This window comes from Ictalurus punctatus, chromosome 6 (genome assembly GCF_001660625.3).
Source record: "Ictalurus punctatus breed USDA103 chromosome 6, Coco_2.0, whole genome shotgun sequence".
In the NCBI taxonomy this organism is placed as follows: domain Eukaryota; kingdom Metazoa; phylum Chordata; class Actinopteri; order Siluriformes; family Ictaluridae; genus Ictalurus; species Ictalurus punctatus.
Genome location: NC_030421.2, coordinates 17,414,210 through 17,434,137, shown reverse-complemented (window position 1 = coordinate 17,434,137; position 19,928 = coordinate 17,414,210). Strand labels below are relative to the sequence as shown.

Here is a 19,928-nt window from a genome sequence, read left to right as displayed (position 1 = left end):
TACTGTACACATTGATACACAAGTCGTCAGCCTAAATTTTTCAACTTCTTAGTCATAATGTTCCAGTTATAGTCCAGTGTACTGGAGTGCAGAGTCAAAAGAAAACTAAAAATGGTCACTTTCACTCTGCACTGTGTGATTTATAGAACATTAAACCTTCTTGAAAGAGGTAGATAAGGATGTTGGCCTCAGTGACATTAAGCAGTTTCCACCAGTGCTTCTGTTTGAGATAAATTGTACAAATCCAGATGAAGTGTGTTAAACTGTGAGCTAACTGTAATACTTTCTCAATGGCACTGCAGTTACAGAATGCACAACTTGCTGGACTTTGGTCATCATGTCCATCTTTGCTGGGGTGTTTGGCTTTCTCATTTGGAAATTTAATCTGCATCAATACGTGATAAAAAGGCTGAGGTGAGTTCCTCTATGGTCATTTTACCAATCTAGTGTTGAGAGCAGATCATAAGCATGTGAAGAGTTTCATGGGTTAGTTGCTTATTTTCTGTTTTCACTCAGGTGTTTTGGGGGTGATCCTGTGCCCACAGTATCTTCAGACCTGGATGAGGTCAGTGTGAAATCCTTTGTTTAAATCCCCATGGTCTTGTTTTGTTCACTTATCGTGTTGGTCATTAAATCCAAGATGTTTCTTTTGCCTAGCCGGGTTGAATGCTGGTTCAGACCTCTCCACTGGGACCATACCTTGCCGTGGTGGAGGGGCTTATTCTTCTTACATTGTGTGGAACTACTATACAGTTAAGAGGAAACCAAATGGTCCCATAGGTTTTGAAACATAACAGTCCAGTTTAGGTCTCCCTCTTGCCACATATCAATATTAAAGATGGCCATAACAACATAAGCTTCTGTTGACTTGTCTGCCATCATAAAAATGATTTCCAACAGAACTACAAACAGTTCTAAAAGATCCCTTCGATGAGAGTATGACACCCACGCATCAGCACCAAGAGAACATCATGAACAATCTTCAAGAGATTACATCTGGATGTTCGTTACACAACCTCATTTTATCACATCTTGCTGCAGAACTAGATGAAGCCAATTATGGCAGACAAGTGACTCTCCAGACACCAGCTAATGTATATAAGTCTAACATCATCTACAATTCTGGTAAGTTTAGACAGATTTGAGTTGGTGACACTTACTAGGCCTTTCTCAATTTACCGATAAAGTATCGGGTAAAATTGGCAGTGCTAGCTAAGTGGTTTAGATGTTTGACTACTGATCGGAAGGTTGTTAGTTCAGTTCTCGGCACTGCCGAGCTGCCACTGCTGGGCCCTTGAGCAAGTCCCTTAACCCTCAACTGCTCAGTTGTATAAAACGTGAGATAAATGTAAATCACTTTGGATAAGGGTGTTCCCAGCAGCTTGGCAGTGCCGGGAACTGAAATAACGACCTTCCGATCAGTATTCCAACATGATTTTTCTTTTATTTATTTACTAGCTTCATTGTAATTATTATGTAAAGTAAATTTATGCTTACTATAGCTTGTTGACTCTACCCACAGTAAAACTGCATAGATTATTTAGATGGGAGAACAATGAAATTGGTATACTGTGAACTGACCCAGACATACAGTTGAATATATATGGACTCTGATGTCTTTGATCTGTAAAAAAGTTATTAAGCAGTAGTCACACTGAACATTTGCCTTGCTTGCTATTGTTTGACACACAACTGAATGTTTGGCAAATGTAGGTTGTTTTGTCATGTGTAGGTGGCAGATGTGGGTTGTTGTCATATGCATACAAACATATGTATTTTTTTTGTGCCTCTGGCTTCTCAGTATATTGACTGCATTTGGCAGAGGCCCTTATCCAAAGCCACTTAAATTTATTACATTCATTCACTGCCCCAGTAGTAGTGTTGCCAGCTCTGTCCTGTGTAAAATATTCATACACCTTGCCATTTTTCGTATTTAGTTGCATTACAAGATCTAATTTAACTGGAGTTTTATTTGGATTTCATGTAATTTCATTGTAATTTCACTACACAGAATAGTTCAAATTGGTCAAGTGAAATTAAAAAAAGAAACTTATTTATTTTATTTTTTTAAATTAAATACTGAAAAGTGGTGTGTGCATATGTATTCACCCATCTAAATAAGATCTGGTGCAGCCAATTACCTTCAGAAGTCACATAATTAGTTCAATAAAGTCCACCTGTGTACAATCTAAGTGCCACATGATCTCATTATATACACACCTGTTCTGAAAGGCCCCAGAGTCTGCAACACCACTGAGCAAGAGGCATCACCATGCAAGCGGCACCAAGGAGCTCTCCAAACAGGTCAGGGACAAAGTTGTGGAGAAGTACAGATCATGGTTGGGTTATAAAAAAAATATTCAAAATTTTGAACATGCCACAGAGCACCATTAAATCCATTATTTTAAAAATGAAATGAATATGGCACCATAACAAACCTGCCAAGAAAGAGCCACCCACTAAAACCAGGCAAGGAGGGCATTAATCAGAGAGGCAAAAAAGAGACCAAAGATAACCCTGAAGGAGCTGTAGAGCTCCACAGCGGAGCTTGGCATATCTGTCAAAGGACCACTTTAAGCTGTACACTCCACAGAGCTGAGCTTTATGGAAGAGTGGTCAGAAAAAAAAACATTGCGTAAAGAAAGAAAAAAAAAGAAAACATCTTTGCTGTTCACCAGAAGGCATGTGGGAGACTACCTAAAGATATGGAAGAAGGTACTCTAGTCAGATGATACTAAAATTAAGCTTTTTGGCCACCATGGAAAATGCTACAGTATGTTTGGTGCGAACCCAACACCTCTCATCACTGTGAGAACTCCATCCCCACAGTGGTGGTGGCAACATCATGCTGATTGATCAGCTGGGTCTGGGAAACTGGTCAGAATTGAAGGAATGATGGATGGTGCTAAATACAGGGAAATTCTTGAGGGGAAACCTGTTTCAGTCTTCCAGAGATTTGAGACTGGGTTGAAGGTTCACCTTCCAGCAGGACAGTGACCCTAAGCATACTGCTAAAGCAATATTTGAGTGGTTTAAGGGGAAACATTTAAATGTCATGGAATGGCCTAGTCAAAGCCCAGACCTCAATCCAGTTGAGAATCTGTGGTATGACTTAACCCTCTTACTCCGTATGGCCGAAAAACCGGCTTGCTAGTCTTTGATCTATTCCCATAAGGACGATATACCGGCTTGGTCGTCTATGCCAAATAGCCGTAAGGCCGATATAGCGGCTTTACAGTGTGAACGTTATCCCCGTAAGGCCGGTGTACCGGCATTACTCTGCTATGATTCCTTACTTATTTAATTATGATTTTTTTACCCGGAAGGTTGATGACGTCATGACGTCACGACGTGATTACCGCATTACGATGAAGATCCAAGCGTGAATATTGGTGTAGTAGTAGAAGTGAACTAAAAATGCCAAAGCTAATCGTGTTCCAGCTAAAGTTACACCTACAGTGAACACAGGTACATATAAAACAGTGGGAAAAAAAGAAAACATACACAGTTACACAGGCGAGAGCGAGGATTCTAGATAGTGACAGCAGTGAAAGTTCAGGCGATGTTGAAACCGAAACTAATAGAGACGCAAACTCTCCTGATTCAGACCCTGATCCGTCTTCACCTTCAGCATCAACCAGTGCGACTGACACAACAGGGGTTTGGAGTCATAACGGGACCATTTCTGTGCATTCGTGAAAACACTACCTGCTGGTCTGATTATCACCAGAAACTTGACTTTTGGCGCTAAAATGCATTTATTTATTTATTTATTTATTATTTACTTGAATTTATTCAAAGGCATTGACTATGCTGATGCTCGTATGGTACTTCTAAATGAGTAGAAGGATTTTAGCGAGCATTTTTCGTCATTTCTCTAGTTAAGAATTGTGCTCTAAGTGGAGTAAAAACACTGAACTGCTTCATTTTCAAAGTAATATTACACAAATACATTATTATAAGTTGTTTGAAGGCCTAAAAATGTTTAAATTAAAATGTTGATTTTGGGGCCAATTTTGGCCTGGGAACTCAGGGTTGGCGTGCTGTTTCTATGGGGAATATAGAGTTGTGGGACATAATACTGTGGGAACTAAGGGGTAAGAGGGATAAGATTGCTGTACACCAGCAGAACCCATCTAACTTTAAGGAGCTGGAGCAGTTTTGCCTTGAAGAACGGGCAAAAATCCCAGTGGCTAGATGTGCCAAGCTTATAGAGACGTACCCCAAGAGACTTGCAGCTGTAATTGCTGCAAAAGGTTGCTCTACAAACTATTGACTTTGCTTGCTCAAGTTTTCTGTTTTTTGTCATTTCTTGTTTTGCACAATAAAAAATACTTATCTTCAAAGTGGTAGGCATGCTGTGTAAATCAAATGATACAAACCCCCCAAGAAATCAATTTTATTTCCAGCTTGTAATGCAACAAAACAGGAAAAATGCAAAGAGTGGTGAATACTTTCACAAAGCACTATACATTCAGTGTTTCAGCGTGGTAGATAGTGTTGATGTGGCTTGTCACTTGACTGGTTTTTGGAGGTGTATCAGGATTGTATTACACATATGATTAGCTCAGTAAGTCACCCGGTCTTAAATTTATTTTTGTGTTTTTGGGGTGGGCTTGAAGTATGTGTATTTATTTGTTTGTTTGGTTGTCAGTCAATTCAAATTTTTGTCCCTGTAATTATGCAGCTTTTTGTCCTTGTCTCTCTTTTCACATGGCACATTAATTAAATGAAACAAAAGCAAAATAAGAAGTTGGCTGAGGGACAGATTTTTTTTTTTTGCTTTTGTGTTTTTGTACTTCTTTTTTTAATTACTTTTCATAACTTTTTCATGATTTAAAAAATATATTTCATGACTTTTTATGAAACTATATAACGTAGAGACGCAGGGGGAGGTGAGAGTGCAGAGGGAAAACAAGACCTTGCGCTTGCAGGACAGTGCTGGCCACATTTGGAAAGTTGCTAAGGTTTGTCCAAAAAGTCACTAGATTTGTCATTAGGTGGGGTTTTTGTTTTGTTTTGTTTTTTTGTTAAAACAAGTCGGTAAAGGGGTCTGAAAAGTCACTAAGTTGGCAACCCCGTCTGCACTGACTGCTAGATAAAAGGCAGGTTAAGCTCCACCTTTCCCCAGCAAAAAGAAAATACAGATTCTTTTTTCTTTCTTTTATTGAAAAGCATTAAAATACAAAATTATTCCCAACTCGGACAAACATCAGCAGTGTGTGATTTTTACAGGAACAGTGAGAAGAAGAGCCTGTGACCACGATAGTCATTCAGCATTTCATATTTTCAACCAAGGATGCTCTGGTTGACGGAAATAACATAGAATGCACACATTATCCATCAGTATAATGAATTACCTATATTAAATACTACATTTAGAAAGAACACAAGAAATAAAGCTTTTCATCCTCACTAAATATCTGGCTAATGTTACACTCTGGACTTTACTGAGGGAAATTCTCATTCTGAATCTAGTTTAGTTTGATCCTTATTCCCCATCCCATTCAAGTCCCATTCCTCAGAATTCAATGGTAAATGGTCTATACTTATATAACGCTTTTATCCAAAGCGCTTTACACTGTGTCTCATTCACTAACACTCACACACCAATGGTAGCAGAGCTGCCATGCAAGGCGCTAACTTGCCATTGGGAGCAACTTGGGCTTCAGCGTCTTGCCCAAGGACTCTTCGGCATGTGGAGTCATGTTTCCTGGAAATCGAACTGCCAACCCTACGATTAGTGGACAAACCGCTCTACTACCTGAGGCACAGCCACCCCTTTCATTTACATAAAATAAAATGGGACAGCTGCTAGACACAAACTATAGCCTGTAAATTGCTACAGCATTGAATCTGTACCGCTGAAGCCCAGTAAAAACTAAAGTTACAAAGCCATGATTTATACATTTTTGCCTTTAGGAAACATTTAAGGCCAGTACGGAAAGACATGATCTGCTCTAAGGAAAATATAAAAAGCAAAAAAACAAACACAAGACACTGAGCAATAGAGGAAAAGACATATGATTTGGCAGTGGCAAGTCTAGTTTGATAATGGCCTTTTCCCATTAGTCCCATTTATAAACAATACTAGAGAATAGTATTGTCAAATGTGCTAGCTTGTGTGGTTTCCTGTTATTTTTATTTTCCTTTTATTATTGTGAACAGGTCCAGCTATAATTGAATACTGAAAGATACTGAGGTGTTGTCTAGACAAGTAAAACCACAAAGAACTAGACATTATCCAATTATCCTGCTGTTGGGTGTCATAACTGGGATAAGATGTGCTTTGTGTGGAGCATTAGAACATTTTGTAAAATTAAAAATAAAATTGCCTAGAAAAGGTGTGATCAAAACAAAATGACATACAAAATCATTTAAGGAACTAGAAAATGGGCTTGACTAGAAAATATTCTAATTTTAAATAATTTTTTTTACACCCAGTGTAGCCTCTTTCTCCTAGTTACTGTTTTTATGCTTGTCTAGATCTACTGACTCCCTGTCTCCTAAGCAGTAGTGTTTCAGCAGAAAAATTCTCCAGATCTGCACCATACTGCAGATTTTTTCAGCATACTCCCACTGTTTCATTCTGCTGACTAATGATGCCTAATGCTGGGAAGTTGGAACTCAGAATTAAGTCATTTTCAACCTCCATGTTTTGAAGCTACAAAGTGAGAATTAACCCTGGAGGTCTCCCTGTTCGTGTTTTGTTAACAACAGGCTAGCCAGTTAACTGTGATAAGTGAAGTATGTATGCAGCATAACGAACGCCCAAACAGCTGACATGCCAGCTCAGCCCTGATCGACAGCTGCCTGAGACACAAAATTGGAAGACGCCTGAGACACAAAATGGATTCTTTGGTCCAAAGCAAAAGGCTTTAAGGCAGCAAAAAGGATAGGTGTTTAATGTTGCTTTCTTTAATATTTGTCAATACTTGGGTTTTACAATGTATAATGAAACATATTTACCAGGAAATAGGAAGTTCAATTTTATTTGTTTAGCACTTTTAACAGTGTAGCAAAAGGGGTTTTAGATTTTGATCAGGAATTGGATTTAGATCTAGTTTTAGTTTCTGTCTGTGTGGAGTTTTACCTGTAAGTGTAAGTGGGTTGGCTAGTGAAGATTTACCCTAGAATTGTGTCCACCATGGTGCCCTGCAGTAGACTGACAGATTTCCAAAGACTGAGTATTTCACATGGTTAATTGTGTCACAAGGTTGCAGGCCTTAGGCAAGGTCTCACCCATACACTCGAGGAAATTCCAAAATATCATGGGACACATTGCAAATGAAAGAAGTCATGGGTTATGCCTGCTTCTACTAAAATGTGATTAAAATGTGGCAATGAAGTGTCCTACATTATTCAAAATGCTATTTGTGTGAGTGTGTGTGTGTGTCAGAATTTCAGCTTTCCTGATATTTACAACTGGATTTGTTAAACAGCTTTAAACATGGCACCTTTTGTGGCAGACCATCCCATTCTTTTGTAGAGCAAAAGTATTGGAACAGATAGTCTTCAAGTAAATAACATTTACTATTCTGTTCTATATCCCTTGCTTCCAATAACTGCATCAAGCTGGTGACCAACTGACATCACCAAACTGTTGCATTCTTCTTGTGTGATGCTTTTCCAGGCTTTTACTGCAACTTAATTCAGTTGTTGTTTGTATTCTCCTTTCGGTCTCCTATTGAAAGGCATGCTCAAGAGGGTTAAGGTCTGGTGATTGACTTGGCCAGTCTAAAACCTTCCACTTTTTCCCCTAATGAAGCTGTTGTGTTGACAGTGTGTTTTGGTTCATTGTCTTGGTGCATGATGAAGTTCCTCCAATTTAGATTTAATGCATTTCTCTGTAAATTGGTAGACAGATTGATATCTGAATTCATTCTACTGCTACCATCATGAGTTACATCATCAATAAAGATTAGTGAGCCTGTTCCAGAAGCAGCCATGCAAGCCCAAGCCTACCTCCACCACATTTTACAGATGAGCTTATTTGTTTTGGATCAAATCCTTTCTTGTGCCACACTTTTACCTTTCCATCAATTTGGTAGAGGTTAATCTTGGTTCCAGAACTTTCGTGGCTCATCTCTGTATTTCCCTGCGAATTCCAATCTGGCTTTCTGATTCTTAGAGTGGTTTGCATCTTGTGGTATGACCTCAGTATTTCTGCTCTGGAAGTCTTCTTCAAATGCTGGATTGTGATACCTTCACCCCTGCCCAGTGACTGTTGTTGGTGATGTCACTGACTGTTGTTTTTAGATTTTTCTTCACTGTTCTTGCAATGTTTGTCATCATGTTGCTGTTATTTTTCTTTGGCTGACCTGTTAAAAACCAGACAATGTCTGTTTTTTTTTTACACACCAGTTTTTTTTATTGCTTGTGGTGATGAATTTTCTCTCTTTTCTCAGCTTCAAAATGGCTTGCTTATCTCCCATATACAGCTTTCTGGTCTTCATGTTGGTTTATTCTTTTTAACAACAAATACAGTCTTCGCAGGTGAAGCCCAGACCTCAAACCAAGAATAGACATTCAGAGCTTTTAATCAATCTAACAGAGCACACTTGGGCAACAAGAAACACCTGCCAGCCACATGTTCCAGTATTTTTGATCATTTTAAAAAGGCAAAAACAAAAGTCATATCTTTAATGTATAGTAAAACCAAAAGAATTGGTATTGTCATTCCCGTACTTTCAGAGGGGATTATAGGTTTTTAAGGGAGAAACGTATTTAAGATTCTCTGTATATGCTGTTTTGGGTTTAGCATATGTTGCTATGGCATTTATGGGAACCTTTTGACAATGCAGATTAAAGGCAGACTGGACTATTTTTGAGTTTTTCGAACTGCTTTATTGTTTTCTTTCTAACAACATTTACCAGCTGTCAAAGATTGTATACCAGCTTGACTAGCTCGGCCTTTATTTTATTTTCCATAGTGTCAGATAATAAACCAACTAATGATTAAAGTGGATCATTGCACATAGATGTTATTGTCTTATGGTCCCATATACAGGACCAACTTTTGACTCTAGATTTTGGTGGGGGAGGATAATATTTATAATAGCAAAATTAATTTGAGAAGCTATCACACATGACTTATGCTATAGGCTACTATCTATTGATTTTTTTTTTGAGTTACCTCATAATACGTAGTTGAGACTAAACAACATAGTCATTCAGCACAGTTACATAGATGTACCTTTGTTCAGCTGTAATTGGTAGAGCAGGTGTGTCACATTGTGCATGGGACACCCAGATATCATTTAACCAAACTACAGCTCAAATACCACTAAGATCTGACACTGCTACACATTTTTTCTTTTTTCTCAGCCTCTGTGTGGGATATAAGGTGTTTACATATTTCTGGTCTACAGACATTATCTACTCCCTATCTGTTTCCCTTTCCCTCTCACAATCTATATCTTAAAATAGAAATACTTTTGTACATCATAGAATACTGCAGTTACTTTTTGCCTTTGTTTATGGACATTTGTTATATTTGATTCAGACCATTTGCTATAAAAACAAGATCTTGGCAGTGATGCTCCTCCTCCACTGAAAATGTTTGTAGTGTGAGAATGGAGCAGTGTGATTCCTTCCCCAGTTGGCTGCTATTAGTGCTTAACTCTATGGGCAATTGTGCAAAAGGTGATCAAATCAATGGAACTGTCAATTAGCAAAATTAAAAAAATATAATAAAGTTTACAAATTGCTGGTCACTCAAAAGAGAATTACTATTTTAATTGAATTGAAAATGTGTGGATGAATGAGGACTTTTATAACTTTCATAACAGCATTTGTTAAATGGCTGATAAAAAAGTGGGGCTCTACCCCAATGGAAGAGTTGCCATAGCCTATACATATCAGTTCCATACAGTTGAATATCTAGACATACACAGCTTAACGTTTAAAGAGGCATGGTCAGACGTGCAACAGATGTTTCCTCTGAAAGAGCTGATAAAAAAAAAACAACCAACGGTTCTGGTACTTACTACTTTTTTTAGGTTATGTGACCCTTGTGGTAATGGCTGACAGGAAGGCAATTGGTGAAGGTGTATCCTATATATGATAGTGATTGTGTTTTTAGACTGATATTTTTAGCCCCTGACCTTGTGAACCAGTATGAGGATTTAAATGTATGACTTTATCCCTAATGAGCAAGCCAGAGTTGACGGTGGCAGGTGGCAGAGAAAAACTCACTGAAACAATATGAGGAAGAAATCTTGAGAGGAACTAAACTCAAAAGGGAACCCATTGTCACCTGTGTAACAGCAGATTCTAAATGAATCCCTTCTTTAACTGTGTACTACATGGTCAAACAATGCAATTGTGTTACAAGGGAAAAAGTTCATTACAGTTTTTACATGAAGTCTGTTTTGTTGAACTTCACTAACATGATTTTTACACTAAGTATGTGTTCTTGAAATCCACTGTTCACTGATAGACTTGGAGTGCAAAACTGTTTGTGGCAATTGCAGTCCTAAAGCTATCATAGCCATTGTAGTCCTAAGCCATCATAGCATAACCGTTTATATGAATTGTGGCCCAGAGCCATTTTCATGGTTGTTTAAGTGGTACCATACTCAGTAATCTAAATTATGTTTAGGCTGCACCATGTGGGGCCATCCTCAGCAGCAGCAAGTGATGTCCATTTGATTAAGAACTCCAGCTAGAAGTAGGGCATCAGGATGGATCAGGCAGGTCCGTAGAGCAGAATCACTGATATCTCAGGAGTAGCATGTGTAGCCCAACAGAAAGAGAGTGAGAGAGGAAGGGAGAGAGATGGGAGATTATTAGGTATTTTTGTTAGGATTATTGTCTTGTAATGGTTAAGGACAATGTACTTTGTGTGCAGAGTGCAAGCAGGGACTCCAACAAGACTAGCTATGACAGCATAACTAAAAGGGAGAGCCAGAAGGCAACACAGACATGAGGGTGCCCTGCGACATAAAGTATGAGTGAACACTTAAGAGTGGGGGGCGACAGCATCCAAACATCCCAATTCACCACAACAATTGGTCCATGAACCCTCCAGAACTGCTCTTTTAACTAAGAAAAAAATATTTACAAAAGCCTTGACCTAATCTTGACTTAAAAACTGAGACTGTGTCTGATTCCCAAACACTAATTGGAAGACTGTTCCATAACTGTGTGGATTTGTAAGAGAAAGCTCTACCCCCTGCTGTATCCTTCACTATTCAAGGTACCAACAAATGACCTGCACCTTTTGATCGAGTAGACTTGGTGAATCATAAAGTACCAAAAGTTTGATCAGGTACTGTGGAGTGAGACCATTCAGTATAATATTGACCATAATCAGTACGAAGTTTGCGTGGTAACCAATGTAGTGTGGATAAGATAGGGGTGATGTGGTCATATCTTCTGGTTCTAGTAAAGACTCTTGCAGCTGTATTCTGGACTAATTGGAGTTTGTTTATGCTCCTATTGGAATATCCAGACAGTAAGACATTGCAATAATCCAAACTAGAGGTAACAAAAACGTGAACTAATTTTTCTGCCTTGTGTAGTGCCTTAGAAACATTATATTTCTTATTTAGCAATATTTCTATGATGAAAGAAGGCCATCCTAGTAATATTATCTACATGAGCTTTAAATGAAAGACTGGAGTCAATAATCACACCAAGGTCTTTTACTACTGCACATGATGAAACAGAAAGGCCATCCAGAGTTACTATGTAATCAGAAAGCTTAGTTCTAGCTGCATGTGGACATTATAGTACTAGATGTATTTGTTTTCTAAATATTTTGTATACTCCACCTGTATGGTATATGGAGATTATACAGACACTTAAACAAACTTAACCATTATCCTAAATAGCTTAATAGAATTACTTGATTATTTCACTGAAGGTCTTGCAACATTGTTTCAGCTTGTTACACATTATTTTGCAAACTGCATGTGTGTGCAGTGTGTGCGCAAGTGAGAAAGCCTCTCAAAACAACATAATAATGACTTCTGGTTTTGTGAAAAACATCTTTAAGATGTAACAGAGTTTGTGAATCTACTATATATATATTGAAAGAACACCTTTGCCAAGAGTATGCAAAACAAATGCAAATTTTGTAGTGATTTATTGATGCCAAATCGACTGCTTTGTTTAGCAATCAAATTCTATGAAAATTTTATCACCTGCCAGCTGTAGGTGGCTGTTGAGTACCATCCCCCATGAAAAACAAACTATTGCACATCTCATCTATTTAATAAATGCACTAACATGTAAGTAGTCTGGGAATCTTTCTTTTCCCTACTGTATTAGCCATGTGTTGCTTTGGTATTTGTTGGGTGCTGTATCAGCCATTGTATTTTATGGTATTTGATATTTGTTTAACATTCCTTTCCAGCTTTAGTCCCCATTTGCTGTGGCATTGTCATGCTGGAGCAGGTTTGAGGCTCTTATTTCCAGTGAAGGGAAATCGTAATGCTATAGCATCCAGAGACATTCTATACAATTGTGTGGTTCCAACTGTCTGGCAACAGTTTGGGGAAGAACCACATATGGGTGTGATGGTGAGGTGTCCACAAACATTTGGCCATATATTGTATGAAAGGGGAATAATTAGATATGCTATGTTTAAATAGTTTACTTCCTACACCTGGGGATAAGGCATAAAAATTAACTCGAGGTTAATAATCAGTAATCAGTGTTCAGACTTGTAGTATATGGTGAGTTGTTATTGAACTGTTTAAGGTTTAAAGTTTAAGATATAAACTTTTTTTTGATTACTAACTTCCATCTGCCCTATCAATCAACTTCTGACTCTGCCTCTCCTTGATGGTGTTTAGTAATGTGTTCTAATAACTCTTATTTACTTAGCTGTAACTCAGAAGAACTCAAGACTTAAAGGTCAGTCTCTACAAATGTTTGTTTAACCCAACAAAATCTTCTCACATGGCCTGCATTCATGTGAAATAACTTTCGTATATCTACAGGCTGATGAATTGAGGGAAATAAAATTACATTATGGTCAACACTAGTCCGATCAGACGTAACATTAAAACCACTGACCGGTAACATGAATAACATTCATTATCTCATTACAGTGGCATCTGTCAAGAGTGGGATATATTAGGCAGCAAGTGAACAGTCGGTTCTTGAAGTTGATGTGTTGTAAGCAGGAAAATGGGTGAGCTTAAGGATCTGAGCAACTTTGACAAAGACCAAATTGTGATGGCTAGACGACTGTGTCAGATCTCCAAAACAGCAGGTCTTGTGGGGTGTTCCCAGTACGTAGTGGTTAGTACCTACCAAAAGTGGTCCAAGGAAGGACAACTGGTGAACTGGTGACAGAGTCATGGGTGCTCAAGGCTCACTAATGTGCATGGGGTGCGAAGGCTAGTCTGTCTGGTCCAATTCCACAGAAGAGCTACTGTAGTTCAAATTTCTGAAAAAGTTAATGCTGGCTATGATGGAAAGATGTCAGACAACACAGTGCATTGCAGCTTGCTGTGTATGGAGCTGTGTAGCCATAGACTGGTCAGAGTGTCCATGCTGAACCCTGAACACCTCTGAAAGCGTTTACAGTTGGCACATGAGCATCAGAACTGGACCATGAAGAAATAGAAGAAGGTGGCCTGGTCTGATTAATCATGTGATGATTCTTTTACACATGATGTAAAAGAAAACATTTTGTGACTTAAAGGATCTGCTGCTAAAGTCTTGGTGTTTGATACCACAGCAAACGGAGGTCTTTAGAGGTCTTGTGGAGTCCATGGGGACCTACCCAGTATTACGCAGGTGGTTTTAATGTTATGGGTGCTCTGTGTATATGACCAATATATGGTTGCTGATATGATTAAGGTATATGAAAGGGGAAAAATACAAACAGCTGTCAGCAGTGTTTTTCTAAAATTTTTGTTCACTGTCTAGTTTCCACTTAGACTAAAGTAGTTGGCCCGTCAGCTAGCTAACATTAGTGTTACAGTGTCCTCAGAATTATTGGCACCCTTCATGAAAATAAGCAAAAATTTATATATAAAAGTAATTTAAAAAATTTCAGCAGGTAGATTTTCTGCATGTTTTAACTATAAGAAATTAAACTATAATGTCATGTAATGCCTGAGACAGAACAGCGTTAAAAAAAGGAACGATCTGTTCACATTATTAAAGACCGTTATTCTTAACCACACGAGTGGAGAAGAGCCAACAGGAACCAGTTAAAATTATTTTTTTTTATATGCTGACACTGGATTATAGTACAAGCTTTAGTTGATCATAAATTATTTTATGCATATTTCAAAACAACATTTTACAGTTGATTTATTTTTCTACTTTACATTTCTTCACCCTTATAAGTAAAATGAGCTTCATGTGAATCGCTAACCTCACAGGAATAACAATGTTCTTGATAAACACAGTAGAATTATCTTATCTTGTAATCATCTTTATTTGCTGTACACAAAACATCTGGCGGATCAGCACATGAACATAAATGAAGGGTAGACAGTTATAGACATGTATTTGTTTAAAAAAAAAGGTCATTTTTCTGCTAAATTGTAAATTGGACAGTTAATACTTGTACAAAGGTTCATGTATTCATTTTATTATTTTATTTTAATACTCTGCAGCATTTTCAGGTCCCAAGGTTCATGTGACGAGGTGAAGGGAGAAGCATAATAATCATTATTCTACAATGAGATGATTGTAAATGTGAACAGGTGCACTATAAGCAAATCATGTCCTATTCCCAATCAGGAAGTGGTGTCTAAATGCCATCTAGTTTACAATGAGAAAGCATTATGAATAAATTGTTGTGGTGTGCTAGTAGTGTGGTTTTATTTAAATTAAAACCTTTTAGCAGCATACAAATGATCAGCTGGTTACAGCAAATCCTGATCAGGACTTCCGTCACTCACATTATTCCTATTAAAATATTAAAAACAGCTCCATCTTTATACAGTACTGAAGTCGAATGTAATGCCAGTAATGCCAGCCTGGCTTTAGTTATTATCTGGTTACTGAGATTGCTTTTGCATGCCAGGGCTTCCGGGGCACTCTGGAGGAGAAAGGAAGTGAAACACTAGAGCACCATGGCGCTATGGCAGGATCCTCAATGTTTGCTTTACTCTGCATCATTCTCAGCTCCAGCTGTGCAGTGCTCGGTCTCTGGTCACGACCAGCTGCCTCTGAAGGTGAAAATGAGAGAATCATTTCAGGCAAGAGCTTGGCAAAAATACACTCACATAATACTCTGTTCCTGTCACTCCCACTGTCTATAGCCCAGTGCCTTTTTATTATGGTATTATGGGATTTTTTTCCTACCCTTGGCGTAGGTGATGCGTCTCCTAATGACATGCTGTACCACAGAAGCAGTCTTCTCACAGGCTTTCTACAAAAGAAAAAGTGTGATGTCTGCAGCTAAAGTGCAGCTATAGAGATCCAAGTGTTTCTGAAGCTCTTTGCTGTCTACAATGTGGCTTCTGTCTTCATCTTTCACAGATCCATAAGTGAAGTACTGGTGCCATGGAGACGTTACTCTAAGTCTACACTGGTCTTACAGTTGATATTAGACATAGTGTCAAGTGTAAAACAAAACACGTCATCAACTTTAATAGGAACGTCTGCTCATTCATGCAGTTATCCAATCAGCCAATCATGTGGCAACAGTGCAATGCAAAAAATAATGCAGATACAGATCAAGAGCTTCAGTTAATGTTCATGTCAAGCATCAGAACAGGGAGAAAAGTGTTATCTCTGTGACCTTAAATGTGGCATGGTTGTTGCTGCCAGAAGGGCTGATTTGAATAATTCAGAAACTCCTGATCTCCTGGGATTTTCACACACAACAGTCTCTAAAGTTTACAGAGAACTGAAGCTTTTGACCTTTATCTGCGTGATTTTATACATTGTTCTGCTGCCACATGATTGGCTGACTGGATAACTGCACGAATGACTCCTGTGTACAGATCTATCTAATTAAGTCCTATCAAGTGACTACATCTAATGACATGGCCCATAAATTTGATCTCCATTTGGGCTAGAAGTAAGTAGACCAACACTAATTTACCAACATAGCTATAGCAGGGAATTAACCTGAACTAACTTTAGCATGCTTGGAGGTGATATGGAAAGAGTATAGAAGAACATACACACTTGAAGCTCTTGACTTAAATAAAGACTTGAACTAAATAAAGAAGCATCAATGCAGCTCCCTCTCTGACTTTCAGTGTGTTTGTGTGTAATTGCTTTCTCTACATTATTATTACGCTATGTTCTATATTTACATGTCATAAGTACTGACTCATATTAATAATTTTTACCCCTACCATTCTTTACCATACCATGTATTATAAAAAAGCATGTCACTGGGCTAAAAATGAAGCAGTATAAAGACATTGTTTGGGTTTGGGTAAACTCTACTGTTAATTAGTTTTTTTTTCTGATCACTTTGCCAGAAGTGAGTGTTAATCAAGGAAATGACACAATTAAAGAACTGAGAAGCACCATCTCACTCATCACTGATTATTATTATTTTTGAAAGTGCTATTTAAAATGACTTTTAGGATGACTATGACTAATCAGCTAAAATAATAAGCAGGACATGTTGCATTCAAGTTGAATCATACTTTGAGGTCATTAGGGTGTTTGTGTGTCCACGCTAGCTGCATAGCAACAAACAGATCCCTTGTTCCCACAAACACAGCATCTACTTTGGTAATGTCCAATCGGATCCTCTGCTTCTGTTTACTGTCATGTTGTCACTGAAACGTACATGAACACACGTCAGAGATTGCCATTGGCAACCTGAAAATACATACAACACCTTTGTTGTTACTATGAATACATTAACTGCTCCATGGTATAATTTATATCAACAAAAGCTTCATCTGTAATTCTTGTTTTTCAGACCACATTTAAACTGTTAAGTATATTTACAACACTAATAAGGAGAGGGCACAAATGGCATGGTAAATCTTTGGCTTATATGTTATTGTTAAACAGTTAAACAGCAGTAGCAGTAGTTATATCATACACTTTCTGTCAAACTGTCAATCAGAGTAGTGTGCTGATTTATGACCCTTTGTGTTCCCCAGACCAACAGTTCTGTAGGCACACCTAATTTATGACCAGGGGTGGGGGTAACCCTATCGACTGTATCAGAGGGTCATTTTGGCACCTGTATGTCTGGGTTGTGTCCTTCCTTTCCTTGGGTGGGGGGTTTGTGTATTGTGGGGGATCTCCCCCAACAAATGTGTTTATGTTAATGAGACTGTTGTGAAACGTGTTTCTCCTGGTATTAACCACACACAAACGTATACCTTTTTGTGGTATAAGAGAATGTTTGTTTCTGAAATTACTTTTTGTTTATTGTTTTATTTTGAATCTTAAGGATGGTTTAGGTGAAATATGTCTGATATAAGAAAAACTGTATCAAATGGTTAATATTGGGTATACGTGTGTTACTATGTGGGGGATTTTGTTTTGTGTAACTACACTGTTAGAAAAAGCATGATGGTTGAATGTGTACATATATGAGCAGAATATTTGTTTGTGAAACAATTGAAAACTACTGTTGATTACTTTTCTGGAAGAACGGCGTGACTTTGAATAAACATTTACTGAAATAAACCCCCTAAAACAGATAAACCATCGATATGGCCAAAGAAAAAAAATGTTTTTACATACCTTCTAAACATAACATAAGCTTTTGTCTCTGCTTTGACATCCTATGTCCCCGCTGTCTGACAGTCAAGTCGTGTACATTTATGACGTCTAGTAACACTGTCTGATTTGAATGTGTGATCTTTCCTGGAAGTTGTCTCTGTGTGAGAGAGAGACGTGTTTTCTGGGGGGTTTTGCTGACCAGTATGCTTACAAATGTGTTTATGTTAACGAATTAAGGAGAGAGTCGTGCATCTCAGTGTTTAAATAATGGTTAAGACGTTGTAGTTAAAACACAGAAGAACCTCTGCAACTATCTGTTACAATGTCTGCTCTGAGAAATCCTAATACCCCTAGAAGAATGCTGTGTATTCACTGACAAGGGGACCTGTTGAAATGACAGAGAACCTGACTTCTGCTCCAAGAAAAAAAAACAAGATGTTAGTTTGACAATTTATCCATGAAGATATTGTAAAGATGTTTTTGTTTAACCCTGAGCAGGGCGTCAACAACTCCGAACATCGTCTCCGTCTCTTAAGTCCGAGGGTTCTTTAGGAGGTAGAAAAAACATTTAAAGATGATGTTTTAAAAGAAACAGATGTTTTGTCCATAATGGTAAAAGAGAAAAATGGTTGTACTCCAATGTGAAATAAATCTGTGGAGACACACTGATTACATTTCTGTTCCACAGTCTAGAAGGATCCCCACCCTTAATGTAGTGTGAAAAATGTGCACACCCTCCCTTGTTCAGCAGAAATGTTCAGTTCATCAGAAATGTGTAGTTCATCAGAAATGTGTAGTTCAGCAGAAATGTGTAGTTCAGCAGAAATGTTCAGCAGAAATGTGTAGTTCAGCAGAAATGTTCAGCAGAAATGTACAGCAGAAATGTTGTTCACATGTAACTAAAAGTTAAACTAGCCATAACTATGCACCAAATAATGCATGTGCACACATTAACCATACTACTTTTTAAGTCTGCTACATATACCCCTTAAATAAATACAAATGCTTTAATATATATTACTGTAAAGACCACCCAAGAATATTAAATGCTTTTCTCCAGAAACAAAGCTGGAAGAACACTGATGAACTTTAGTTTTAGAATCCCAACTGGAATATTCCTACAAACACATTTTAGGGTTGGACCGGCATAATTTCCCACTCTCTTTTAAGCATACCACTAACAAAAGTTTCACCACTAACAACAGCATTTAATGTACAATTTGCAAATTCTTTCCCACCAGCCAACAATTAAACCATGCCAGAATGTTTTTCACCTTTATTGTAAAATTGCTATAGGCTACTATCTATTGATTTTTTTTTTTTTAGTTACCTCATAATACGTAGTTGAGAATAAACAACATAGTCATTCAGCACAGTTACATAGATGTACCTTTGTTCAGCTGTAATTGATAGAGCAGGTGTGCATCACAGTGTCACATTGTGCATGGCACACCCAGATATCATTTAACCAAACTACAGCTCAAATACCACACAAGATCTGACACTGCTACACATTTTTTCTTTTTTCTCAGCCTCTGTGTGGGTTATAAGGTTACCAAGGATATATATGTATATTTATATATCTGGTGTGCAGACATTATCTACTCCCTATCTGTTTCCCTTTCCCTCTCACAATCTATATCTTAAAATAGAAATACTTTTGTACATCATAGAATACCGCACTTACTTTTTGCCTTTGTTTATGGACATTTGTTATATTTGATTCAGACCATTTGCTATAAAAACAAGATCTTGGCAGTGATGCTCCTCCTCCACTGAAAATGTTTATAGTGTGAGAATGGAGCAGTGTGATTCCTTCCCCAGTTGGCTGTTATTAGTGCTTAACTCTATGGGCAATTGTGCAAAAGGTGATCAAATCAATGGAACTGTCAAATAGCAAAATAAAAAAGTTTACAAATTGCTGGTCACTCAAAAGAGAATTAGTATTTCAATTGAATTGAAAATGTTTGGAGTTATGAATGAGGACTTTAACTGTGCACTACATGGTCAAACAATGCAATTGTGTTACAAGGGAAAAAGATAGACTGATAGACTTGGAGTGCAAAACTGTTTGTGGCAACTGCAGTCCTTAAGCTATCATAGCCATTGTAGTCCTAAGCCATCATAGCATAACTGTTTATATGAATTGTGGCCCAGAGCCATTTTCATGGTTGTTTAAGTGGTACCATACTCTAATCTAAATTATCTTTAGGCTGCACCATGTGGGGCCATCCTCAGCAGCAGCAAGTAATTTCCAATTGATAAGAACTCCAACTAGAAGTAGGGCATCAGGATGGATCAGGCAG

The 19,928-nt window shown here is 37.9% G+C and overlaps 1 protein-coding gene across 7 annotated transcripts in view; it reads left to right on the top strand.

Annotated features, from left to right (window-relative positions):
• si:ch211-214p13.3 (nectin-4) overlaps positions 1–19,928 on the top strand; it is a 58,868-nt gene that overhangs the window by 19,368 nt on the left and 19,572 nt on the right. For 6 of the 7 annotated variants that reach the window (XR_006982686.2, XR_006982689.2, XR_006982687.2 and 3 more), the window contains exons 6-7: positions 303–414; positions 517–565. Coding sequence is in view for 3 of the 7 variants with exons in the window: in XM_047156153.2 (XP_047012109.1) it covers positions 303–414; positions 517–565 (161 nt within the window). In the remaining 4 variants the exon portion in view is untranslated. Of the gene's footprint in view, positions 1–302; positions 415–516; positions 566–657; positions 8,977–19,928 lie in introns of those variants that run through there. The other variant, XM_017470051.3, reaches the window with a different exon arrangement.